This window comes from Brienomyrus brachyistius, chromosome 11 (assembly GCF_023856365.1).
Source record: "Brienomyrus brachyistius isolate T26 chromosome 11, BBRACH_0.4, whole genome shotgun sequence".
NCBI lineage: Eukaryota > Metazoa > Chordata > Actinopteri > Osteoglossiformes > Mormyridae > Brienomyrus > Brienomyrus brachyistius.
Window position 1 is genome coordinate 26,411,720 of NC_064543.1, and position 27,349 is coordinate 26,439,068.

The 27,349-nt window shown below is 44.8% G+C and overlaps 1 protein-coding gene across 1 annotated transcript; it reads left to right on the forward strand.

Moving 5' to 3' along the window:
* Positions 1-992: 992 nt before the first annotated feature.
* lmo1 (LIM domain only 1) lies at positions 993-21,044 on the forward strand. Its single transcript, XM_049031330.1, has 4 exons — positions 993-1,888; positions 13,285-13,498; positions 18,644-18,769; positions 20,536-21,044. Exons 1-4 carry the CDS (start codon positions 1,867-1,869, stop codon positions 20,639-20,641), a joined length of 468 nt encoding a protein of 155 aa, XP_048887287.1. The 5' UTR covers positions 993-1,866; the 3' UTR covers positions 20,642-21,044.
* The last annotated feature ends 6,305 nt before the right edge of the window (positions 21,045-27,349 follow it).

The following is a 27,349-nucleotide window of genomic DNA, read 5'->3' on the forward strand; positions in this document are numbered from 1 at the left end:
TGAAAAGTCAGGGATGTCAACCAGAAAGTCAGTGGCAGAGGACCATACAATTGATTTTGGTGGGGGCAAATTGTTTCTCTATGATCATGGCAGCCTACTTAAATGTGGATATAACCATGATTGGTGAATTCCACACACCATATAAAACTAACCAGTAATATAAAAGTGGACACTCAGGATATTGGAAAGAAAAAATTCATTCAGTTTCAAACACAGAATGAAAGGTCCACATCGCACTTTATTGATTTCTCTGAAGGCCAAATGGTGATAGGTCCTCTGATATTTATAATCAGCTACGTCGCACTGCGTCGCATACTATTTCAATGACATGTTTTGTTTTACCGTAAAAAAAATATATCTGGCTCCTACATCCGTGCATCCCAAACGGAAGACGTTTTAATCAATAACGACTTACACAAATGTAAAGAAATCATACCGCACAAGATGTGCTTTACGTTGCCTGTTGTCAAACAAGAAAGCACTCTCGGCATTGAGCAGTTAATCTGGGTCGTATCTCTCCCTTAATTAGATAAGTCTCCGCAGATCTAGCTAAAGTACAGCTCTTTAGGGTTTCGCTACAAGACAGCAGACCATCGCAGCCAGCAATCATATTACCAGACTCAAAACTCTTCTAATCTTTTGAATCCAAACGCAGGCTCATTTTGTTGTACTATATCTTTTTAAAACATTTCTTATCCAGTTATGAAGAATGCTTCTGAGCACTCTAGTCAGAGTGCGGATTTATTCCGAGAAATACTAATAAATACAATTAGACGCAATTTATGTCAAACCCTGTGCATAATAGATGGAGGGAAATACACGCAATATACGTGTCGTTATAAAACAGCATCATTGCTACCTTTCGTGATCTCACCGCAAACTCACACACACAGCCCCTCTTTTCTTTCTTTATTTATCTCTCTCTCTCTCTCTCTCTCTCTCTCTCTCTCTCTCTCTCTCTCACTCACTCTCTCTCTCAACAGCCTAGACACACTCACACGCACACTTTCCCTTAGCTGTGCTTTTTGTGTTTTGTCAGAATTAATGAGAAAAGTTCCCTTGCCCTAGGGGTAATTAGTGTCCTTGGAGTTAAATAAGCTAATACTTAGACACCTCTGGCACAAGCAATTATGTTTGTGTATTGAATAATTGATTCAAAGAGGGGGGGAAGGGCTGCTAATCAGATCTGAGCATAATGAATTGATTTAATTAACAGGGGAATCCGAGGGTCTCCGGGAACTGCGCATTTATTCAGTAGCGGAGGAGAGTGCGGCACATAAATTGGAGGAGAGAGGTAGTGAGAGTATGCTTTTAGCACTTGTCAGCTTCGCAATTGGCTTTTTTAATAAAGTAGCTGGAGGTTTCGGAGCAAATAAAAGCGGGGAAATCATTTTACCGAGAAGAGAGCTGACCAGCAAAAAAAATCACCTCTGCTTTTGATCCGCTGAGTACTCTTAGCAGGTTTTAGCCGGCAAGTCGAGCGGTGTTTTTACCCTTTCCTCCTGCTTCGCATGGAAGATATGGTGGTGAACCAGTGTTTTTCGACTGTAAATATCACGTTTAGTTTATCCTCTCGAAGATTTTTCGCTAGCGAACGAGCAAGTGCGAACTGAAAGGGAAAAGCAGTCAAAGGCGATAATACGTTATAAGTAAGGCTGCGTTTTTATTTTGATGGGTTTCCGTAATTAGGCTCTCGTCTTTAAAAAAAAAATCATTCCTTTTAACTGGAGTGCCGTGCAATTAGAGCGGCAAAAGGCTACTCCGGTACCATCTTAACCCTCTTTCGAAATAAGCGGACCGGGGCGCTGAAGGTTGCGGGAGCCGACTGCCGATCGCCCGGAGCCGGACTCTCCGTTCCCCAGGATCATGGTGCTGGACAAGGAGGAAGGTTGGTAACTGTCGCCGCTCATCTGGATGTCAGCAAGTGCTTTATCCCCGCTACGGCGAGGTAGGCTCGCAATCCAGCGTTTTTTTTTTTTTTTTTACCAGCATTCCTTGTATTGTGAGAATTGAACTGACTGCGCATGGGGACTATATTTTATTTGTGATGCACACAAAGTTCAGAAAACGTGGTCGCGCGCATTAACTTAATATGCAGCTGACTCTTAATTTCCGATACAGCACCAGCAATCATTGATCATTCATGTGGCCGCCCTTGATTAGCCTCTGATCATGCCTCCCTGACCCGTCTTATGTGTTCCATGTTCCGGGAATGGCTGCATTTATCTGGTACCGGCACCGTGTTAATGATCTTCCATTGCAGAGCAATCACACAGTGCAAGGCGCTAAATTACCGGGTTGCTGGAGCCCCGACTCGACTTCAGATGAGCTGTTGCTGATGGAAAGAAAACGGTTCATTAAAACATTCACGCCGCAGTACTTTACGGGGCACGTGTATAACGTGATGGCAGGGTAATTGTGTAACTTGTTGTTGATGCTGAGACACTAGTTTACATGTACGGTGATACGGTGCATATGCATTTCACATTTCACGGTAACTTGCTACATACTTTTTTGCCAAACGCTACAGTCGCGTCTAACTACATTAAGTTGGATGAGGATAAGTTATTGTTGCGCTTCTAAAACAACTTTCTGCAGCTGTTGGGGATAGAGTACCTGCTGCATTCGATTTTATTCCTCGTCAGCGTATAAACATCTTTAACCTAATTTCATAAAAGGCTGTCCAAGCTCTCTCCCAAGCCCTTATGACCCAGTCTAACTATTCTTGTCCTCTCTGACAATATAGTCAGCACATGCATTCCGGTTTCTTTTTTTTTTTTGCTAATGGCTCGCATTTCAGACCCATTATTTATGTTTGAGAATGGATATTTCGTATCTATTTTAGCGGTCCACTCATTCATTTACCCACAGAAAACCAATAACGGGAACGTCAGGCGCTTTTTGGGCTCCCTGCATTCATGTCTTGCTAATGTATCCAGATTAACTCAACTGTAAATTGTCTCTGTAGGTCCGTCTTGCTAAAAGTTTCGTATACGACTCATGATTTGGATGGCTTTTAACGGCTATTGGCTAAGCAATATGGTAAATGTACAAGGTGATGCAAATGGCATTAGTGGGAGAGGATGCACAGGAGCATGTAATGCAGTCAATACTACATTAACTACTGATGCCCAATTACAGAAACGGGGAGAGTGGCTTTTAGAAGCATTAGGACTTGCAGAAAAAGCTGAGATCACCTGCTGCTCATTGCCTAAAAGCTTCACCCTTTGCTTGCTGGGGCCGACCAACTGTGCTGGCATTTTGGCAGCAACGTGGAGAGCTCTCAGAGGCTGCACTTTCATAGTCATTAATGTCCGCCTCGTTCTGAAGGGGGGTTGGGGGGGGGGGGGGTCAGAAATAGAGGGATAGTAGTGGTCCGTACAGCCATTTGTCCCATACAGTAATTTCTGTTTTGTTTCACACCCCCGTGAAGATTTAACTCGGCATAGACACCGCTGGTAAGTCATCTGTGTGCTTCATTCACTGAACTTGATTGTACTACACTGCACGATGAATACGTGGCTGTTACTCATTTCCCGAAGCCTCACCTGGAAAGCGCCCTGGGAAAAACCTGTGAATTTCCCCTAAAAATCTCTCTACATTCTGTAATCTTTAGGAAATGCTGGATGCAAAATCTGTCTTGGCAAATCTCTCTTCCATCATGCCGTCCAGCATCTATCCAAGCAGCACTTTTAGCTATTTTAAGGACATAATGGATTATGTCCTTATATCAGTCAAGTATGTGAGAGAGAGAAACATCTTGTTACACATTACTGGGCAGAAATTCAGTTCAGTTACAGAAACCATTAGGGAGAATCGCACAAACAGGTCCTCATTGGGGAGATTTCCTCCTGGAATGAGCAGCCTGCTCTGGACGCTTCTGTGATGGTACCTATATAAAAACCTTATTGTGAAACTTCATAACTGCAAGATTACCTCTGTTCTGTAATGTATGACCCTGTAAGCTTGCTGTCTAACGAAATCTCTACATTCATAAAGTTGGTGATTGAAAAGCAGTGTCTCAAATGAGTGTAACCTTGTAATCTGTCAGCTGTTGTAATATAACTTGAGCTTCGGGCATTTTTTTTTTTTTTTTTTTTTTTTTTTTTTAACGCTAAAATGATAAAAATTGCTTCATTTTTTCCCACTGAGTTACCATAGTAATTCTGTGTTGTAGCAGTGTTATATTGATTTAGAAAGCGGACAGTAATATTTCTTCTGTTTCTTTGGGCTGATTTCTAATTTCCACTTGGAGATTACATTTTATACATTTTGTTTATACATTTCTACAGTCTTTTCACTTTTCCTTCTGCAAAGTAATTTTCTCTCTGCTATTTCCAGGCTTAGTGTGGCTTGTTCTTACTCTTAAATTGAACTTGCCAATTTCAAATATTGAAATTTCATCAACACTGTTCCCCTCTGGGTTTAATGCAATATTTCATCTTATTTTAGTGCTCTAACGGTCTTGGTGTAAAGGTGGGGGGGGTTGGGCCATCTCCCCCCCCCCCCCCCCCCCCCCCGGTTTTTTTTTTTTTTTTGGATTTTTCCCCAACCTGATCTTCTATTGTAGGCCTAATTTTTTTTTTTATATACTTATACATTATATTACATAAAAAAAACATGATAGAGGCTGTACTTTTAACTGCAAACTAGCAGTGACTCTTTCTAGTATACATGAATTTATCCTGAAATTGAGGATGAAATTAGGGATTCGGAGGATACATATACTGAACACCTTTTTACATGGTTTTAAGCCTCAAAAATGTGTACTTTGATGTACTTTGACACCCACCCTCGTGGGATGGGGCAGCATTCATATCATGTTAATCATGTGACAATGAGGCTTAAGACCATTAAAATGTCAATGAGCCCCAACGCCTGTTCATTGTACATGTGTGAACTGTCAGAGAACTAGCTTTTTAAATCCCTCAAGAAGGATCCTTTAAATATTTGCGCTTAAGGCTGATGGGGCTGCTGCAGTTTGATGTTCTGTATGGCAGCTGGTATAATTTCTTTTCAAATTTTTTTTTTTTTTTTTTTTTTCTCCCCCCTTCCTGCTACCAGAAGTCACTGTTTTAGCCATGTAGCGTTCTGTGATCCTAGGCAAGATTTGCATTGCAGCTGGGAATGAGGTGGTTCCTCATTGGCCCTGCCTCTGTCCTGTGCCTACAGCCAGTCCCTGTAACCCATGAAAGTTGATAGTGGAGGATAAAGTGGATCCACTTTCATAAGTGCCACTGACAGCCGCTGTTGGCCTTTATTAAAGGCTGGGCTCCTGTCTTTGCAGAGGCTGAATGTTAAACGCAGACCTCGGCTTTGCCAAACAAAGGGCTGCTCAAATTTTAATTTATTTCAACTCCGTCTTGCTCTGCCTGGGTCGCGCGCACGATCATATCCTGATGCCAGCATTTACGCTCCACTGCCGATAATTACCCGAGAACACCCTGTGAGTTCCCCTCGCAGCCTGTGTGAGCGGCAGCGTGCCGCTGTCGTCCTCGTCCGGCTGCGCGGAGCGGCTCCCGCTAAGCTACATGTGCTTGGCTGAAAGAGGACGCGCGGCTACGTATTGATGATTTTACAGTAGGTGGTTTTTAATTTACTCTCCGCTCGGCGTCTTAACCGCATGTAATTCCCCGGGGCTGCTTCGCTGCCACGCGCCCTGAGTCGCTCTCCATGAATCCGTCCCCAGTCTGCCTCAGCCTGAACTCTCTCGAAGTATGTGCCTGGCTCACGCCTCTGCCAGCTTGCTCTCATCGTCCCTTCGTACTTCTCTGTTCGGGTACCATCCACGTTTGGATTCTCCCTCAGGCTCCTTCCACTGTTTCATCTAACCGGTCTGTGAACTATCAATATTTGAAGATGTTCCAGAGCTGCCCCCCCAATTTGGAAAATATTGATATTGACACTTGTGGCACACAGCAGCGTGTGTTTAATTAATGAGTAAATGTCATGTTGATTTCCCTCCCCCCCCATCTTGAAGGATGGATCAGTCAGTGTTGTTCCGTTAAGTAACAATTTGTCTACCTACGGCTCTGCAAAGGGCTGCCTACAGTAGTGTGACATCCATCCATTTTCATTAACACTCATTAAGTCGGCGTCACCATGATCTTGAAGCTTGTCAGCTTGTTTCTGGAAGAACAGCTAGTTGCATCTTTAGTGTCTTCTGTTGTGGTGTCTGCCGTGTTGAAATGCTCATTCTCACGGGACCATTAACGTCGGGTCTAAAACCGAAGAGTTCTGTGGTTTAGCTTAGTTTAGCTCTGGTCGCTGTAGCTTACAGTTCCCTTCCTTACTGTGTTCGTCATGCTGCTCTCCCAGGTGCAAACCTCTCACACAGGGCAGTCTGTCACCATACGAGTCCTGTGCTTCATCAAACCAAAACGAATGAAAAACAAATGGTATTTAGCCACAGAAATGAAATCTTTTTGTTTGCGTTACAATGTTTACAAGCTTGTAATCATTATAATGAATAATTTATGTGTAAATTGAACACAAAGTACTTCTCCTTTACAGTGTATCTGTTTATTCATACAAGTTTCCATCTTAGTACAAATTGATCTTCCCTTGAGCTTGTTAACAGCAGAAGACCTTGCTAAATCCTTCCTAAAATTGTCCCCAGATGAGCATCGGTCGGTGTTGTTTACTTGTTAAAGATGGAAGGCTGGAGTGTGTGTGTGTGTGTGTGTGTGTGTGTGTACACGGACGTGTCTAGTCAGCGTAAACTCTCATTAACGGCCAACTTCTCTCCTCTCCACGCTGCTGTTTTCCAGGAGAGCTGGTAGGGATTAGTGAGCCCTGGGAGGGTGTTGTGCGGCTGAATTATGATGCAGGTAATGCGCTTTTGGCTCAAGATGAGATTTCAATTTTGCCATTTGGGCAGGAATTGTCACCTATCAGAGCATTTTGGTTTTTGGACATGGTGGTTATAAGCCAGAGCAGTTTGAGCATCTTGGCTGAGCAATTTATAGTGTAAAAGTGGTAATGAGTTTTCAGTACAAAGTAATTGGGGTAATTACTTTGAATGCTATTTAATTGTATTTGCTGCAGCTCTTGTCTATGCATGCAGCCGCTCTCAATGCTTTTCAGTGGCAAAGGTGGTTTGTGGAGGCCAGTGGTCACCCTGCTTTAGAAATGCGATGTGGGCTGCATGCTCAGATCAGTTTTCTATTGCTGTTCTTGACCTCTTCAGCATTGCATCATAAGGTTACTGTCCAACAGGAATCTATAGGAGGTGTGACAGCCTCCAGGATCAGGGCATCTCTGGGCTGGAGTCGTCATTACTCAGGCTTATTTGGTATCTACAGCCTCACTCATGCATGTTATTTCCTGAATTAAGAAGTTTGCACAGCCATGTCTACATGGTGACTCCTCCCATTCCCCAAATGAACCTGGAACTAGTCTCTGCCACTAGGCAGACCGAAGCAATCCGTAATATGGGCGTAAAGATTGCTCGTCATGAATTGATTGTTGCATTGAATTACCACCCTATTAATCTGTAAAGGCAGAATCTTTTTTTGTGGGGGAGTGGGCAAGTGGTAACCCTGAAGCAGGTTATTTTAGCACTTGTGGTTACATGCTACTGGATGATGCACGGACTAGCCACGCAAGACACGAATTTACGAAACGGAATGGTAGGGGAAGGTTCATTAAAATTCTACTGTAAATGGAAACAATGCTGATCTTTGTTCTAAGACACTTTTGGGAAACTCGTCCCTGTACTGTAACACAATGCTCTCTAATGGTTATGATAATCTTTGCACTGTGACGCTTTAGGGAAATGTCACTTGTAACACGAAGGTCATTTTTGATAGCTATGGTAGCAATGCTCAAGACACTGAGGTAGCTAACTTGTTAGCAAAGTAAAAATCTACATCCCTCTGTTTTAGATTTGGTCAATTTCAACTCAGTATTCAAGTAGCGGCAGAACAAATTGCACAACTGCTAAAATAATGGAAATGATTCCATTGGATAAGCCATTTTCAGTAGTGAACGACAAGGGATTTCACACATTCACCATTTAAAAAAGGTGGCAAAGTGCTGGCCTGTGACATTAATAATTAAACTGATCCGCAGATTGATCAGAATTTCACAGAATTAAAAAACGATGCAACGTTGTTCAAATCTGGCAGAATGGTTTAATTCTGTTACTTGTTTGCATGTTAATATTTCTGTCTTTCAGTGAAGTTAAACTATTTATCAAATCCATGAATGATAGAAAGTACAGAGTAAATCTTGACCTGCTGCCCCTGAGTAACGGAACCCCCCCCCCCCCCTTTCAGGATCTCCTGACTGCTTCATTATTTATCCCATTAGGGATGGGGGTATCAAATCCTCCATGAACATTGGAGGATCGCGTGTGGGGCACGCTGCCCCCCCCCCCCACATTATTTAATCCATAGGCCCTTTATACCCCATTTCAGTGTCTACCCAGGCCTTCGGGGGGTCACCTGCCTCCCGCCTGCTGCAGCCATCAGTCTGCTGTAATTGCAAGGCAGCATCAGGCTCTCATGCATCACTTCTCGCCCTTAGTGCAGCAGCCTCACGTTTCCCCGTCTGTTTTTGTGCACATTTATCGTGCTTATGCCGTGTAAAGCATTAGTGCTTTATTCAGCAGGCGCTGACAGGTAAGCATAGTGATTCCGCAAACGGTCACTCCGTGAGGGAGCGGCTGGCAGATGACGACGTCTTAACGCTGCAGACGGCGGCATTGGGTGGCGCGCCTGCGTGGGCGAACGCACGCACCTCAGGAACATCAACACAGCGTCAGCCTATTCGACATCAGCAAAAAGAGTAGAGCTGTACCTTATCAAGTGTCTCCTTCAAGAGATGGATGCTGATGGCTGTGTGGCGATGCTCAGCGGCAGAGGGCTGCTGTAAAGGGGGGCTGGGGGATCCTCGACTGCTATCCAATAACTGTCCGGTCTTCAAAAGGGCTGCCCCACCTGGGGGGGGGGTGCGTCCGTTTGTATACGGCGCTGTTTATACCGTTGCCAAGTAGGAGGCTCCAAAGCTTGATGAGTCCGCAGTGGATACTAGGTCACAAGTCTCTTGGTGTCCTACATTCGGCTTCTGTCTAAGACAAGGACGCTGCAGAACCCCCCTTCAGAAGTTTGGGGGGAATCTTGTGTGTGTTTTTTTTGTGCTGTATAATGAGGACTAGGAGCCAGACCTGCTTCTGGGGCCGGGCTGACGACAGCACACCTTCCAGAACTGTAATCTCACCAGGTCCACGCGGAACCGTGTGCTGTAGCGAGCCGCCTTCTGTAATGGCCAGAAACGCTGCCAGTTTCCACTTCTCAAAATAAGCCATAATGAATTTAATTAGAAAGCTGTTGCATGTCTCCAAGATGCGCTTCTTTAATTAACCCCATGTGAATAAGTTTAAAAATACTAGGTTAGTCTTGGGGAGGGAGACATTGAGGAGGGGGTGATGGAGGAGGAAGGGAGACATGGCAATGAAGCTGTACGTTAATTAGGGCCGCACTGGAAGCCGGGCCACATGGAAGTGGGCAGACAATCTGAGGGCAAGCAGGGGGGGGGGGCTTTAGTGCTGACTTCAGATTGGTCTGGAACACAGCCTTGTTTCTTCACCCATCACTCTCTGCACGCATGTCTCCAGTCTGCTGAATTGCCCCCACTTCATGGGTGCTACTGCACACCTAATGCAGGGACTCTCATTTGGAGGGGATTGCGAGTAATTACGCCAGGGAAGAGGGGGTGGGAGTGGGCTCGTAATGCCGGGGGTCGCGGATGCTCGTAACATGTGAAAAGGGCAATTATTCCCCCAGACACAAAACCCTGCCTGATCCCGAGTGCAGCTGGGGTCAGCGCGAGGATGCAGCACCGGGACTTGTTAGTGGCACCGGGCTGCAAGGTTTTGCAAAAGTGGGCTCCGCTAATGAAGCACTTCCTCCTTGGCATGCGGCCTCGTAGCTGCCTGCTTCGGCCGGCGTCTGACTGGCCAGCCCTGGAATGTGGGAAGAGGGAACGAAGTCTGCACATGATCAATGACCGCTTGCTGTTATTACCAGCCCTAATAAGATGCTAAATGCTAATTGCTACATATTTGAGTGGAGCTTTCTCTCCCCTTGGGAGTTTTGCCTCATTATCCTCCTGAGAGTTTGAGGGAGCCTGCACATATCAGCCATAAATATTGATGTCTAAATCTTGTTCGCCTACAATAAATAGCCGCCTCTCTTTGCCCTACTTTGGTCTTTTGCATCAGCTAGTGTTTCTCTGTGTCTTGATTGCTTCTCCCGAATGGTATAACAATCAGTGGACCGAATACCTCTACAGCTTTGAATTGACTGACTGAATTCCTATGGATGACAGGACAGCAGGTGCCCAAGCCGTTGCCCGTATGTCCTGGGATGCCTGTGATGCACGGCTCTGGGTTACCGTGGCTACAGTGCCCGCCCTATTTGCTGTGGTTTAGTCCTACTAACCCGCAAACCTTTTTAAGACCATTAGAGAGGTCATACCAATGAAGGCCTGAAATTGTGAATTACCTGATGCTAGAATTATTTTTTTTTTCTTTCAATTTATCGGGAACTTCTTTATAAATCTTGTGTTTTTTTTTTTTTTTTTAACTTGTGCTCATCCAGTCACCAAATGCTAGTTTATAATAATGGAGGCCTTCATTTGTACCCATGGAGGCAGCCACTAGCACACTGATTTACTGCTTTTATGCCAAGTCAGGTGTCCCTTTGCGGTACAGTGCTATGGCAGCTTTCTTCGTAAATGTCCAGTTTGCTGTTTCGGATAAACGTCTACTGGTGGCTGACTTAAATCCTGCTGCTGTACCCTTGAGCAACATATGTAGTGTCACTCGCATGCGAGATGCCCGGGTCAATTAACAATTGAATGAATGACGTCTTCAGGGTGTAAATTGCTTCAGATGATTGCGTGCTGATCTTATATTTTAAATGATCCTGATCTACAAACATTTGATCAAGCAATGTGTCTTCTGTATTTTTTGTAATTGGAAGATGTAATTCGGTTCACTGTGTGGAGGTTTTAAAGAATTTGTATGCTGTGTTTTTTTTTATTTTTTTTATTTAAATTTAAATTTTTTTTTTCTTAACCTCACGTGTTTAGTTTGCACTTGCACAGGAATCTGCCATGATATCTGAAAGCTTGTCTCCCTAATGAAGACCACAAGGCCTGCTGTATTAAATGCAAACCATACAGTTTGTGTTTGTAAGAGGACCTGGTCACATGAAAAATGGCCACGGTACTTGGGAGTGTCAAGCTTCCTTTCTTTCCAAGGATGCACATGCTCTATGAAATAGGAATCTTTCGTTCCCCTTTGGTGACCTTCCAGTGTTGCACTGTGGTAGTGGTAGGTAGCTTTTGTCTTAAATGGTTAGAAGTGTCTTCTTGTTTCAGCTTCTTGTTGGAAATGGCAGCACAGGCAGAAAGCCTCCGTAGGCAGAGAACATGCTCTGAGAAACATCCTGGTCGCAGCTGTAAGGCACCACCAGCAGGCTCTCCATGCTGCCCCCGCCTTACCATGAGCTTCTTAGTGATGCTATCCTGGCTGATGTTAGGGGGTGTGCTCTCTCTCTCCTGTGGCCTGTGCTGCCCGACTGATGCCGTAGGGGAACAGTGCTGTGGGGGAAGGTATGGCGAGCGGAATGGGGAGCTGTGATGCAGGAGAGTGGTATGTGGCTAGGAGGTACTTGTACACAGGAGAATACCTACAGGCAGTATGCAGATGGCATGAGCGGCATCTCCGGCAAGTTCTGTGTGAAACATCAAGTGCTGCTGCGGGACCGGGGCTGGCCTGGATCCCCCGTTAGAGTTGGGGACTCTGACCTTTATGTGTAATTAGTTGTCTTTGTCAACACCGATCTCGAACAGAATAGGCAATTAGCTGTCACCAATGGCAAATTAAACATGCCCGAGTGTCCCGCTGGGAATGGGAGAGACCCCGCTCCTCATTAGGCTCCTCCTAGTGCAGCGTGCCTGACAGACCCGCGTTCCTGCAGCACCTGCCGAGATGCTCTAACAAGCCGTGAAATTCAGGCAGAGCTTGCCGCCGCCGCCGTGGTTTTTAGCTTCATTTACGCTGAACATTGGTATTTATAGCTGGTTTGTGATCCTCATGTGCTGGGCTTCGAGGGAGCTGCTCCAGAGTGGAGGGAGGTGAGGGTGGCGGGGGCCTCGTTGATGGCTCCCATCAGCTCAGCTCCACCAATTAACTGCCACCGTTCTGCCTTGGTAAAGAACCGCTGCGGAGGGACACCCCAGCATGGTGTTCCCTCCCGACCCAGTGCTATGAATTTGACTAACAAGCTCTGTCCTCCTGTCCTCTTACATATTTACTCTTTTTCAAGGAGAACTGCTAGTGGTGCAACACTGAATTAACTCATGGTTAGAAGTTACTGAACAACTGTCTGTCTTTTTAACATGGGGGAGGTGGCCGTGTTCTCCAGCCGAACACGCAGCGGGAGGTGCTGCAGCTAGTAGGGGAGGAGAAGCGAATGGCTTTGCCAAAGGAGAAATATCGAGAGTCAGCTGTAAGAACGAGAGCCTGCGGTGTTGTGCTCTTTCTTCTTCTCCTTCTCACCTGCCCTGTACAATGTAGAGTTTTCCTTTTTTTCCCTCTAACTGCCGGCTGCACTAATGAACCGGCTTTTCACTCGTGAGGACAGAGCAGTGAGGCCTCCAGTACCGCTGGCCTGTCTGACCCCGTCCTGCAGAGAGGCTTCGTCTCTGAGCACAACGCTGTCGCAGGCCCTGTCGTGTCGCGGCGGATGGATCGATACCCTGGCGTGCCCGAGAGTGTCTTAAGAGCCAGCATGGTGAGAGCGGGGGGGGCAGCATGGGGCCCCTGGGGCTGGCTTTTAGCCCCGACGCAAATGTCAGGCGCACACGGACCGTTAGTGTTTACAGCGCTTATTAAAATGGACTTCATTTGTGCTTTTGGTGGCTAAAAGCCCCTTCCTCTGGGTGGCAGCCTGGGCGACACTGGGCTAATTTGTGGAATCTGTCACTGCTTGAGCCGTTACTGGCTAGGTAAGCAGTAGCTAAGGGAGAGAGGGAGGGAAAAGAGGAGGCAGAGAAGAGATGACGGGAAGGAGCGAGAGGGAGGGAGGACTGTGCTGTAAAACTCACAGGACAGGTGGCGTCTATCAGGATAGTTCAATATCAGGCTGGATGAGGCTGTCCTGTATTAAGATTATACCTTCCAGCCAGTGTCATGGGAGTACGCAGATGTTGTCAGTAGGTCCTCAAACGCCCCACTCTAAAGCCATAACGCGTGTGTCCCCGTCCCCGCAGGTGTGCCCATGCTCTCCATGCAGCCCAAGGGCAAGCAGAAGGGCTGCGCTGGCTGCAACCGCAAGATCAGGGACCGCTACCTGCTCAAGGCCCTGGACAAGTACTGGCATGAGGACTGCCTGAAATGCGCCTGCTGCGACTGCCGGCTGGGCGAGGTGGGCTCCACCCTCTACACCAAGGCCAACCTCATCCTGTGCCGCCGGGACTACTTAAGGTGAGCCCTGCGTGCCTGGCTCCGTCCTTCCAAGAGCACTGACTGATGGTGTGTCACATATACCTGCTGTACCATCACTTGTGATGTTCTGACCATCGGGAGTCTTCAAAATACGATTCTTGCTTACAAGAACCGTTTATCCCTAAACATGAACTTGAGTTCCCTGCCTTTTGGAGCTCCGATGCCATGGGTCCTGCCTTTGAGCCCCATGTAGCAGAAGATCTTGATGACCCACAGTTAAGCTTCTCCTTTCTGCCTCTCTTCCTCACCCCCGCACCCCGTACCAAATTAAACATTGTACCTGGGCATTATGTCACATCCCCTGAGGCCTTCTGCCAATGGTTCCCTAGGGCTTCCGGCCGCCCCCTGTCTGCCCCCAGAGCGCCTCTTCGGTGGGCTACAGCCTGCCTGTGGACCAAGGGTGCAGGAAAGGCACATCTTCCATCGATGCTGCCGATGCATTCAGTTCGGTTAACTAAACCCCTCTGTTTCACCTCAGAAGGGGCAGATGGCAGAGATGAAGTAATAATAAAAAGACGTAATGAGGAGAAGATGAGATTATTGAGCCTGAAGCTGTGCATTTGGCACAATTAAACACAATATCCGAAATGGATGTTCTTCCTAGGGTCCTGCTGAAGATGCCTGGCTTTGTCAAAATTAGGTTTTGTTGTTTTTTTATTTTCTTGTTGACCATGTTTGGTAACAGTGCTTAAATCATCTCGGTGTGGAGGTATGAGAAGCTGAAGCTTCCTCCCAAAAGCAGAGGCGGGCCCTCATGTGCCCGGGCAGACCCTGCCCAGAGCAGCGAGCCCCTTCTCTCCTTTGTTCCAGGTCCTCTCCTAATGGCCTAATGAAATGTAGCTCTCTCATCTGCTCCTCTGGCTCAGACAAATGTGCGTTGCTTAGCGCCTAAAGACACTTGAGATGAACTCTATTATGAATCAAATTAAAAACTTTGCCTGCCCGTATGGGAAAGTGGCCACTTTGCGCTGAAGGCTTTAAAGAACAGGTGACGCTGGCTTCACAAAGCCCCTGCCCCCCCCCCCCCCAGAAGAATGTCTCTTCACCTTCATAATGAAGCTGAACACTAGTGCCCAATTTTATGCCCCCTCCCTCACCACCAGCTCCTATTCAGTGGGAGTTCATTAAAGGGAGCTGGGAGGATCAGGTGCCCCCCCCCCTGTTTTGTGTGGGTTTTGGAGTCCTGCCAAGTGATACTAATTATGAGAGGACCTCTGTGGGGGTGAGGCATGGGGGGGGGGGTTTACAGGATGCCATACAGGTGCCTCCCCACCGAAATCTGTGCTGCCCTCAACTATTTCCAAATCCACTTGACATTCATTTTATTCCATAAATAGGCTGCTTTGCTGGTGCTTTCTGTCGCTCTCTCTCATTATTACAGGGAACAATGGATTAATTAGTGGCTTCGTTTTTCTAGGGCTCAGAATCTGGTGACCTTGTTGCAGAAGGCAGAACCGCCATGCTTTAGATCCGACGCTCCCGATGTGACTATAAGCAATCCATCAAACTCTCTGGTTTGCTTAGTGTTTTAATTCTGTGTAACTAAACATGTTTTTCCCCCTATAGAGCTTAATGTGCATATGAAATGTTAAACCAATAAGTCGGTCTTTGGAAGAGTAAAGTCAAAAATCTATTTTAAGTTGCATTTTGATTTGAGAACTCAACATAAACTAAAGCTCCAATTTTTATGTTTTTTTTTTTTCCTTTTCCTTTCCCCTGATCTTTTGGTTTTAACTCGCGGAAACGCCATGAACACAGAGAGGAGAAATCCTCAGAGAGAGGAAGACGCAGGCCGTCCACATCAGAAGCAGGAAGCTGATCGCAGGCTGGGGGTGGGAGTGTCCCGGGAGTGTGACGTCGGTTTGTTCGCGCAGGTTAAGGAACATCTGTCTGGTAATCCAGATAAGACTGAGTGAGAGGATTTACTAGATAGGTGAGTTTCTGTCGGGCAGAGGACCGACACCCCATCCAATGCCTGCGCTCTTCCTGTGTCTGAGACGAATATGGCGGGAATTAATGCTCAGAAGAATGAGGCCACTGAGGTTTACTGTAGTTAGGGAGCAACTCCTTCTATTCACACACTATCTTTTCTCAAAGCTGTAAATCTTAAACCTTAAAGGAAAGTGATTTCTTAAGTCTTGGTGTTTGTAGTTTCCGTTGGTAACCCTAATAGACAGTACATTTTCATACACAAATTGTCAGGTGTGGTTGTTAGTGGGAGTTAAATGCATTACAAGCAAGTAGATTTGTAGTTTAGTCATGAGGTAAAAGATTAGACACAGAATATCCAGCTTTGATGATCCATTAAGTGCTGAGGTCTTCGTATGAACTTGTCTTCAATCATGCTTGCAAAATCAGTCCAGGCTCCCTAAATTGACTCGTTCATTAGTGAAATTTCTTTTTTTATTTCTTTTGTTTTATTAGTGGTTAACCACTCTGCCGTCCCACCGGTGTGGATTACAGTCAGGCAGGCTCGCGCTTCTGAGCACATGGCTGCACTGGTGAGCTTGGAAATCCAGAGGTTCCACACAAACAGCCATACAGAAGAAATGTGTGCATTTAATTTGTAAAGAGCTTTTCAAGAACCCAAAGATGCCTACAGTAGGTGAGGGAAAGATGGAGCAGAGCCAGGCAGTAATAAATGTAAGGAAATAAGAATACAATTGAGAAAACAAAGGTGACATGCTGTGTGGCTTCAAACATGCACTGTTACAGACAAATGCTGAGTTGCTGGCAGTATTCAAAGAGGTGAGCGACTGCTGACAAGTACCGTAATTCAGCTAAGTCTCATGGGAGACTCTGATACTTGAGTATAATAAGTTAATTTCTTGCTTCTCCTCTTTAGAATGCTAAGCTAATCTATGAATTGACTATTTCGATTTAAAGACACTTTAAAAAATCAGCTATTTCTCATCTGCGGCCTGGGGTCCTGGATGGGCAGGACATTACATTGTCTTCTCGACATCACCGCCTATTCCAGGCCGTGAGTGCCTCACCTTGCTGGGTAACTGGAGACATGCAGTGGCATGGAGAGCATAGGTACCGGCCTGCAAGCCCTGGACCGTGCTTGATGAGAACACTGTGTCTCTGCTGCCTGGTGTCTGAGTAGAGTGTACCACTGGGAGGAACCCCCATGTGCACTGCCACTGTCCGCGGACCCCCGCCCCCTGCACCACCCGCCGCCTCCGCTCCATCCCAGCTGTGGACTTGAAGCCTGCCTGCTCAGAGGATCCTCCTACACCCCCTGTCCTGTCTCTCCTGTCCATCCATTTTCCATAAGTGCTTTTCCAACACAGCCCTGCTGATCACCTGTTTCCCCTGTTGGTCTGCAGCCAGTGTTTTAATGTTCAGCTAAGAAATGAATCGTCCACATTAACATCAAAGCCTGTCGTACCCCCCCCCCCCCCCCACGTGTTATACTGTGCACTCAGTTAATGAAGAGACACTTGATGTCATACCACCAGTACACAGAATTATATCGATGTAAGCAGCTCTGGATAACAGCTTTAAAATGTAGGAGAATCACATGTCAGGTTCTGTCAGGTAGAACATTTAAAGCCTCTTGCTGTGTGCTGGCAGTTACTGCTATCATGCTGTCCTGATATTCTCCATAATGGCAGTAAATTCTGCACAAGAACATTTTTATATACATAAATTCTAGAAGTGCAAATTAGTTTGTATCATTTACGCACGTATTCAAATTTATGGTGACTGATTTTGTAAAAAAAAAAAAAAAATTCTTTTGTGCAGGGGAAGAAGTGAATAGTAACAAATTAATCTGTCAGTGTGACATTGCTATTTTTTTTTTTTTAAAGCAGTATTGCATGGATGGAAAATCACCAGGAAAAAAAGCTCAGAATTGTGCTGCTCTGTGTCTTTATACACGCAACAGCTAAATAATATAGATACACCTACATATCTGTGTATATGCTTATAATTTAATGAGCTCAAACGTAGGGAGAGAATACCTGAAAATCAGTGCTTAAAGGGGTCCTAAATGCTCATTTTCACTGTTCCAAAAAAACATTATTTTTCCTCATACTGTACATATGTATTCACTCGCTAACTTTCTGAAACACTCTGTAAAAGCTTTAAGCCCCACCCCCAACGAGCCCAGTGTGCTCTGATTGGTCAGCATACCCTACATTGTTCCCTGTCTTACAGTTCGCAGACAGATCCTTGCAAGTAGGCAGCCATTAAGGACTGTGTTACAAGGTGACCTCAACATGTCAGGGAAGTAAGGGCTAGAATTCCAGTGAGGCGTATCAAGGCATATTAGAAAAGAATGGTTTCTGTGGTGAGTCACTCCCTTTTGGTGTGTACATTGGGCCTTAAGACTTTGCAGACCATTGACAAATACAACTATATAAAACACTAAAGGAAAAGGAGAAACCAGAAAAGCATAATGGGGCTCCTTTAAAGCTCACTGTATTTCTGTTAGATATTATGCCTGTGATGGTCATGTACAGGATGTAATTTTTCAAACTGAGGACTTTTCTCTAATATGCTTCCTTTTTGTTTGAAAATGGCAATTTCTATCACTTGAAGTGCATCCTTTCTATGCAATTCTTGGTGGATGCGTGTAGATAGACCGGGTCCATTATGCTTTATTTAAAGTGCCCCACAACAGGGGTCATGTTTTTTAGGGTAAAGAGCTGCATCGAGATTCTCTCTGATCTGCTGGTTACCACGCTTGGTTACCTCTGCAAGGTCACCCCGCTCTTCCTTTTCCCCGTTCCCTCGGAGAGCAGGCAAAATGAACGCTGAATCCTTGGATGCCATCACCTTTTCAACTACATTGATGGGATTTTGCTCTGTTCATAAAAAGCAGCTGGATTTGGCAGAAGCGGAGGCTCGTTAACTATGTTTACTTTCGAGAAGGAAAACATACTGCAGTCTGCCTCGGACCCGTCTCACGTGGTGACAGATGGGTCTCTTGAAAGTGCGGGACTAAGGCCATATTATCACTCGATTAGATCATTAGTGACAAATTCGCATCTTGATTTCTGTCCTCGCCACTAAAGACGCGTGCCCAGAATGCTTCGCGTGTCCCGCCATTGCACGCTGTTCCCATGCTCTCTCTGCCTGGAAAGGTGACCACCCCCCGATCTGCTTGTCTCCCAGGCTCTTCGGCACGACGGGAAACTGCGCTGCATGCAGCAAGCTGATCCCCGCTTTCGAGATGGTCATGAGAGCCAGAGACAATGTTTACCACCTGGACTGTTTCGCCTGCCAACTTTGCAACCAGAGGTGAGCAAAAGACTCTGCAGCAAATGTAAGAAATCAGCCCCACGTGAAAATATGTTTCCCTCTGTCAATTGATCGGCACAAACTTTATGCACACTGACTATTGATAGTTGTTATACCTTGACTTTATGATATGACTTAAATGTCCTGTTACATTCAATAAAGTTTTAAACACAAATTGGGTCAAAACCTGACTGGGGTTAGCAAATCATGAGAAAACGGGCGAGCGAGAAAAGTCTAGAAGTCATCTTTGAAGTAAGAGATTTTGTGGGGTGCGGGATTATAAGTGTGGATGAAAAACAATTTAAGCTTGTGAGTCGACCTCAGTTTGACAGCTATATCAATGTCAGGCCTGATCATATTTTCAAGACTTCATTCTAAATGGTGTCTTTAAGCCGTGGCAGGAAGCAAAGCCGGCGTTGGCACTTCAGACGCTGTAGATTTTCACTCTGAAAGCACAAGGTGTGGGGGAATTACAGCTGACAAAATGAAGTTTTTCGGGGGCTCATCCTTGACTATATCCCTGGGATCATGGGAGGGGATTGAGGTGATGTGCAGTGAGGCACCATGTTAGGGGCCTCTAAGGGCTGACACTGGCTGGGCCCACATTTACGGGCCTTTCTGATTTATTTATTTTTTAATTTTTATTTTTTTCTAGAATCGTGTGTCATTTCAGCTGCACTGGCCTTTTCCACAGCTTGTGCACACACACATACACACATGGTGGATTAAAAGCACATCTTGCATAAACACGGAAAGAAAATCCTCAGCCATGAGTGAGGCGGGTGACTCACGATCACACAGATTACTGGCCCTTTCTGACTAAGTGCCCCGAGTGTGGGTGTGTGATGCAGTGTTTCTCAGCCCGGTCCTCGGGGACCCACAGACGGTCCACGTTTTTGCTCTCTCCTTGCTATCAGGCTAAAAAACATAGACTGATACTGGTTAATTATACCGGCATTACTCATCCTAGTCCTCCGGGACGCTCAGATAAAGCACCTCTGCATGGACACATGTCTGACCTGTGAAGTGATGCAGGTCTGTCTGGCACTCCTGATCAGCATGCCTCCCCAGGGCAGACTTTATACATTTTGTTTCTTTAGTCAAGGATTAAACCTAGTCAAGGGAGACATACCACCACGTAAGCAGAGTCAGCCAGTCCCTGGAATAGCGGAGGTTAAGGACCTTGCTCAAGGACCCATGGGTAAAACTATTCTGCTGCCCATGGCATTTGAACCAATGACCTTCTGATCACTGGTACGGTGTCCTAACCCGAGTCTCACACCTGCATCACAACACCACATCTCCTATATGAACTTAGCAATATATTTTTTTAAATAACCCCCCAGTGGTTTAAAACCACAACGAAAAGGGGTGGCAGGTTTCCTAGGCAACCGGTGCGGCCAGTGCCAGGCCCTGAAATAGCAAGCGGGCGTGCGGCCGTGGTGACTCTGGGTGCCAGGCGTCCAGTTTGTCTGCCTGGAAATGTGGTTTATGACATTTTTTTCTTTAATTCAAAGAAGCACCTTCATGTTGACATGAATGGCTTTGCGCTGCAGTCCTGTCATGGCCGATGGAGGATAGTCACCGCGGACAGGGCGGCAGTTACTGGGCCACAACAAACAGGCGTTGAGTACTGTAGTGAGACCCATGGCTTTTTCCGGGGGCAGCTTGACTGGCACGAGATCAGCGAAGATGGCAGAGTAACAAATGCTTCTCCAGGGCGTCACCCTTTTGGTTAAAGTGTGTCTTTGTGTCTCCGCCTGCAGGTTTTGTGTGGGGGACAAATTTTTCCTAAAGAACAACATGATTTTGTGTCAGATGGACTACGAAGAGGGGCAGCTGAACGGCAGCTTCGAGACGCAGGTTCAATAGCCGGGGACGGTCAGGCTGCGTTGCCGGTCCCCGCAGTGCCATGGATGGCCAGTTGCAGAGGGGGGGGGCGCCACCCTTCTCATCTGCAGTACTTTCTGATGCCCCTTCGGTCCCTGAGGACTCTAATTGTAAATGTTGTAATACACAGCTTCCCCAACACTGAGCAGTTGTGAGGCTGCCCCGTACAGCTGTGCCTGCTTAGCTGCACACTGTGTCACCTGTATGTCTGTGATGCCCCCCCCCCCCTTCAGGAATGGGTCCTTAGAGGGTCTGTACAGTATGTTTTTCTGTGTATATATAAACGGGAACATTTATTTTATGAAAAATGTAATGCAATTTTATTACCATTGTGAATTACAGATTATTAATGTTCAGTCCTATTTCTGTCCCCCTAACCCCCCCTCCGCCACCCCCCGTATCCCCCACCCCCCGTATCCCCCACCCCATACCAAAGTCCTTTGGAAAAGCTGGTGAGTCAAGATTCAGTCTGTTCTTCTAAAGCAACCAGCACGATCTTTTTATGGAGTTTAAGGAATCACATTGGAACATTTTTACTGAATCAAGTAAAAATATTTCAATTTCAAGACTGTCTGAATACGTTGATCAAACATTCCGAGAAAAAGCTTCAGTTGTCCAGTTTGGAATAAAATAATTCAGACTTGAATGTGTCCCTCCTTAATGAATGAAGGTGTTAAAAGGGGAAGTGTCACAGTAATATGACACGCACACACATACGTAGGGTATACTGTACCTATCCTTATGGGGCCTGCTCATTCACTTCTATGGGAAAAATGCTAACGCTAACTATGACAACCTTAACCCCCACCCTGCCCTAACCATAAGTAACCAAGCAAAATACAAGAGTTTTTGCATTTTTAGTTTTTTCATAGCAGTCACTGATTTTATTAAAATAGAGTTTTTCCTTATGGGGACCAGGAAACCAGTCCCCATAAGGGAAAAAAATCGGATATTTATCACGTCATGGGGACATTATGTCCCCGTAAGGATAGGTATACCCACACACACACGAACAGAGTGACTACATTATTGCTCAGTTATCAGCAGTTTTGTTTTACAACGCATTCTTAATGCTTCAGATTAAATGCTTGCCTCCCCACATTTCCAGTACCTAAATATTTCAGATCTGAGTAGGTATTCTATACACAGGATATGCAGAATGAGTAATGAGGCCAGTTTGCTTTATGTTTTGGTTGCGTTTCCTGTTTTTATGAGTCTGGAACCACAGGAGTTGTGCTTTGCAGCCTGTATACCATCTAGAGCAATTAGCCATTTTTGCTGTAATGGAAGTATGACTGAAAGTGATTGCTTTGAGCTTATTAAAGGATATGTAGCACTTAACAGACTCAAAATGATCTCTTTGTAGTTTAATCCTAAAAAAAGGATTCTTTCTGCATTCGCCACAGAAGAAGTTTTCAGTACTTGTTTTAAAAAGCTTTTAAATTAAGTTTAAAAGAGGCTGTAATTATAGAGAACAAACCTTCTTTATGAACGTTTCTGGTAAGCAATGGTCTGAAACTCCAAAAATAATGTGTCTACCATATCCGAGTAGCTTTAAAGGCTTCTGTGGCAGTATTTTTTCACCTACATTAACCCAGTTTTTGTGGGACAATCTCAAGGCCAACACCAGGATGAAGATGTCACTTTTGTGCGCTAACAGTACTGTGGGTATGAGGACAACCATCATCTTCTGGGTCATCTGTGTATCAAAATGTCTCATTTGTGATAAAGTATATGCATCCATCCATCCATATAATGGTTTTAGTCCATAATAATTAATGACATCAGGAAGAAATACAACAAGTTTTACAGCAAAGGTGCCAGCAGCCTCATCTATGAGCTGTGGGACCCACATGAGCCTGTGTGAAACTCCTCACGGTCACGAGCATGATATGAAATAACAGTTGTCGACATCTTAATAATGAAAATGCAGGTATCCTGCCTCCCCAAGCAGACAGCACCGTTCTGCGCACAGAGCGAGGAACGCTGGCAGCAGCTCGATGGCAGGGAAACCGAGTGTGCCTTGTGCATTAATTGGAAATTCATTACGTTTCCTGACTGACCGGCAGATGTTCAAATAAAAGGATTAGCAAGACAGGAATTACACCACATGAGAGGTAATTTTAATTGCAGCTTCAAGATTGATTTACAGAGGCAGACAAGCAGGTGCCGTGCAAAGCAGTCAGCTGCTCGTTCTTTGGACAAATAATGTGGAAAACAGCTCAGTGAGCAGCAACAGTGTAACCGTTCCTTATTAGAGCTTCAGGGGGCTGGGCAGACCCCAAATGGTGGAGGATAGTGCTGCACGCTTTCAAGATGCACAGGAACTGCAAGGGACACATACACAGCAAAGACAACAGAACAGGCTGCTTTCCATGCCTTGTTCCTCCCTCATTTACTTTGTTGATACCTCATTGTTTTATTCTTGGGCACTTTTAAACAGCCGGCTGTCCGGCAGTATCTGGGCCTCGACCGACGACCTCCTGTATGTACATTTGGGGCTCTTGATCTCTGGGCCTCCCGCAGCTTCATCACTGTTTGGATGGAGTGCAGTGCTGCCGTCTTGTGACCTGCAGCTGGAAGTCATTCACTCCTGCAGGTATATTTCCACTTTGACAGTATGACATGCCAGTTCCCTCGGCCTTCAGCAGACTTGAGGGTTAATGGTGATTTGAGAGGTTTTTCATTAGACAGACAGAGCCTTCTGTAGCTGACACTACAGTATTAAATGTAGTATAAATTTAGTCTATAGTCATGCACTACAATTACTAACACATTCCAGCACCAACAGGTCATCTTGGAATAATCTGTGTTACATTATACAATAAAATGTTATACTATACATCTACACCCTGTAATTACTTGTGGTCTGCATGGACACTTTATATCATGAAGGTAAGTTGGCCATTATTTTTGAATGAATGAATTAACGATAAGAAGTTTATTTGCTGATGAGGTGGCTATGACTACCCCATGGAGAAATTACGCGCAAATCTTTTTTTTACGTATTAGTGTGATGTTTTCGATTATTTTATATCACAAAAATAATAGCTAAACATGCTAAATAAAAATCTCCCCATTACCTTGCCCAAAATCTACTGCAACTTACAGCAATGTACAATAAACAAAAACTAACCAAAAGCAAAAACTAACCAAAAATGTCCTTTATCTTCTGCATCTTTCTTTCTTCATATCACATTTGCTGAATGTCACAAAACTGCATACATGTTTTTGATGAAGCACAAAAAATGTTAATTGCAGTTTTATTATTCAGCTATTGATGACTGCTAATTTAAGGGCCTTGAAACTCTTCTTCATACTTTTTCCTTTATACTCTGAATGGACTGCATTTCATTTAAATTTTTTTAAACATTAGGAATTAAATACCTCCCTGAAGAGAGTAAAGCTATATGTATGTTAAATGTGTTTAGAACAAAAAGATATTTCCACCAAACTGGTAAATGCTTTAAGGATTAAACTTTATTAGAAACTTTTTGAACTTGCTTAACACAAGAGGGCACCAGACATGTTGCCAAAGGTCCATGTGAGACAATCCAAATCCGAAATCCAACACTGGTATTTATATTGTGGCGAGTAGAATGATTTTATTGGACAGCTGATGTATTCCCAGTGAAACAGGGTGAACCAACAGTAGTTGGCAGGTAAACAAAACCCTGCAATTGTTTGTTTGTGTTGCGATAAATAAGATCTGAAGAAAACTTTAATTGACGAGTAATTGCAAGTTGTTTTATTTACTCTATATGAAGATTCATCAACAGAAGTGCCACAGGACAGTATAAAAATTATTTACTGATACTGAAGCAGTATGAGCTCAGCTGTTATTCTGTAGTTGGAAACGTAATTGCTGCATCTGCCTTGGATCTGAGGGCTGTGTTGTGTTGAAAACAGACCTGAAAAATGTAAATTGACCTTGATAATGGAGGAACCTTGAATTCCACTTCATTTGCTACACTAATAGAAGTGTGGATGACCTCAATCAAAAATGTTTTCTGCCATTTTCTGCAAAAAGATGGGGGTTTATATGTTTAAATAAGTTGATTAAATTGCCTGCTCTCGTATTAACTGGCTGGTTTTATAAGAGCCAAAGAGCTGGGCCAGGAAAAGGGATTTGGAATGCCCCCCACCCCCACCCATACACACAAACACACTCTCTCACTCACTCTCTTTATTATACCATGACCCTGGACTTGGCAATAAATTGTTTTGGTAATCAGCTTTTTGAAAAGCTTATTTGCAGCTTGTTCTGTGTTTATTGAGATTCTCAGAATGAAATATAAAATTGGATTTCATTAGATGAGCAATTTTCTCATCTCATGGCAAAGGGAAAGAGAATCACCGTATTCTTTATAGAGCAGAGTATGTCTGTGTATGTATGTTGCGGTCTCTTTCTTACATTATTGCAATCCTAACCTGCTGCTCTCAGATTTCCGAAGCCGGCTTGAACCATCATTTGAAGGATGCTCTCCCTGCAAAACGAGCAATGTCACTGCCTGAGAAAAGAGGAAAGATGTTTTGCGCACATCTGTGTGGATACATATCAAGTCACGCTTGCTGCCAAATTGCAGAGAGCTTTGATGAAACATCAATTTAGCCACAGCTGTACTTAACTAATGCACAAACGGTGTATTCAATCATTCCTGTGTTACACAGCATCTGACGCCGTGCTAGCTGGAGTCTGGAGCTTCCAGGGTCTCAATTTTGCTGAAGTTTCAGTCATTATCAGCTTCCCTGGAGAGAATAAGCAGATTTGCCTAAATGGGTACCTTGAATTGCAAAGACCTCACTACAAGCTTGGAGGATTCTTAACAGGGTGTCAGTGTACTTCTCAGAATGGTGTAGCAATGTCACAGCATGTAAATAATTGATTATCTCATTCAAAATTTTCCAAAGACTACAATATGGGGAAAATCTTTTGCAAGCACTTATCAAGATAAAATATTGCCATCCAGTTTTATTGAGAAAACAGTCCCCCATTGAGGAAAAAAACGTATCCACTGAACAATTCTTACTGGAACTTAAAAATCAAATAAACAGTGCAAAGCTTGCAGTTAGGGACTATCAGCTAAATATATATATATATATATATATAATTTAAAGGAAAATAAAATTGCATGCGTAAGCTGAAGCTGCTCTGTGGGATCCGGTCTGAGGAAGAACATGCAGCATGGAGCTTTTACTTGCTGCTCTGCTTGAGCCAGTTGTGCACACAGAGGCTTCAGGAGTGAAAATGCATGCAAAGCTCCACCTGGATGCTGCTTTAGCAATGTGTGGAGGGCTGGCTAGAGCATCGGGGAGTAAAGGTGGCCGGCCGATGGCAGACTGCAGGCTGAGCAGAGTCGGGGTACTGGGCTCAACTTGGGCGCATCTTGGAAAGACCCAGGAGCCCCGGCAGAGTCATACAGCTCAGGTGCCTCATGGTACAGCTCAGGGCTCCTCAGTTATCACCATCCCATCACTCAGTCTGCTTCTTATCTTCAAAAAATGACTTAAGTCACTTTCTTTTGAAGGAGTATTTTCAGTTGGCAGACGTCTTCTAAAGCTGGCAGGACGCACATTCAGGACTAAGTACACAGACGTCCAAAATGACTAATATATTTTCATAACCAGTTATGAAACACTTGGTATATGACAAATTAATGAAGGTAGCCAACCATCTGTGTTTTAAGCACACAGAGAGGAATGCTCTTTTTGATGTGAACCAAGCATGTGACTGCCTTCTTCTGGAAAAGCAAAGGACACAAAAGCGTTTCATAATACTGTCCATCTCAGACAGTCCATACACACACACACACACACACACACACACACACACACACACACACACACACACACACACACACACACACACATATATATGGGTAGAATGAGAGTTATCCCTTAAACAGCCGATATATATTTTTTTAGATATTTTTTAAGTGTGCGCTTTGCAGTTTTGGCCCAGTACTTTCAGCTTCAGATGAAAATTGATCCCAGTAAATTCTTACCTGTGATCCATCAGAGCGAAAGGTCACACGTGAAACAAGTTCCGATGGTCTCAGTCGCTTGGATAATGGGGCTGTACCCCACCGTGGAATGCTGTTACGTAGAAATAATTGAGGGATCCGTGGACCATTGAATTGGGTGGCGGGGCTTGGCGATAATGCCGGTGAGCCAGAGAGAGCTCTGTGCTGGTTCCGGTGAGGCCTCTCACAGAGAAATGGAAGTGCGTCACCTGTTTGGGCTGCATTCCACCCCACTGTGAAGTGCCCAGGATCAGGTGTCATTTATGAGCTTAGAAACATCTCAGATCATCTCTGACGGTGGAAAAGTAACAGCCTGGCAAGAATCAGGCAAGGAGAAGCAGCCCAACAGTGCTATTCGAAAAGCCAAGCTCCGTTTTCCTGGTAATTATTTCTCCTTAATGCAGCAATGTATTAATTTTAATTTGGATTCCAAATGGAAATAAGCCTGATATCCAATTAAATCCACATTAGATAGCGATTCAATTAGCAACGTATCATTCCATTACAATATATTACCATTTGATGTTAATTATTTCAAATGGACCTTCCATTTTCAGCCATGTAGATAGTCCACAATCCACATTTGCCATCTAAAGCTTTTCAGCCCAAATTAGCTGATTGTTTTTGTCTTTTGAAGACTCAATGTGATAAAGCTATTCAGCCGTTA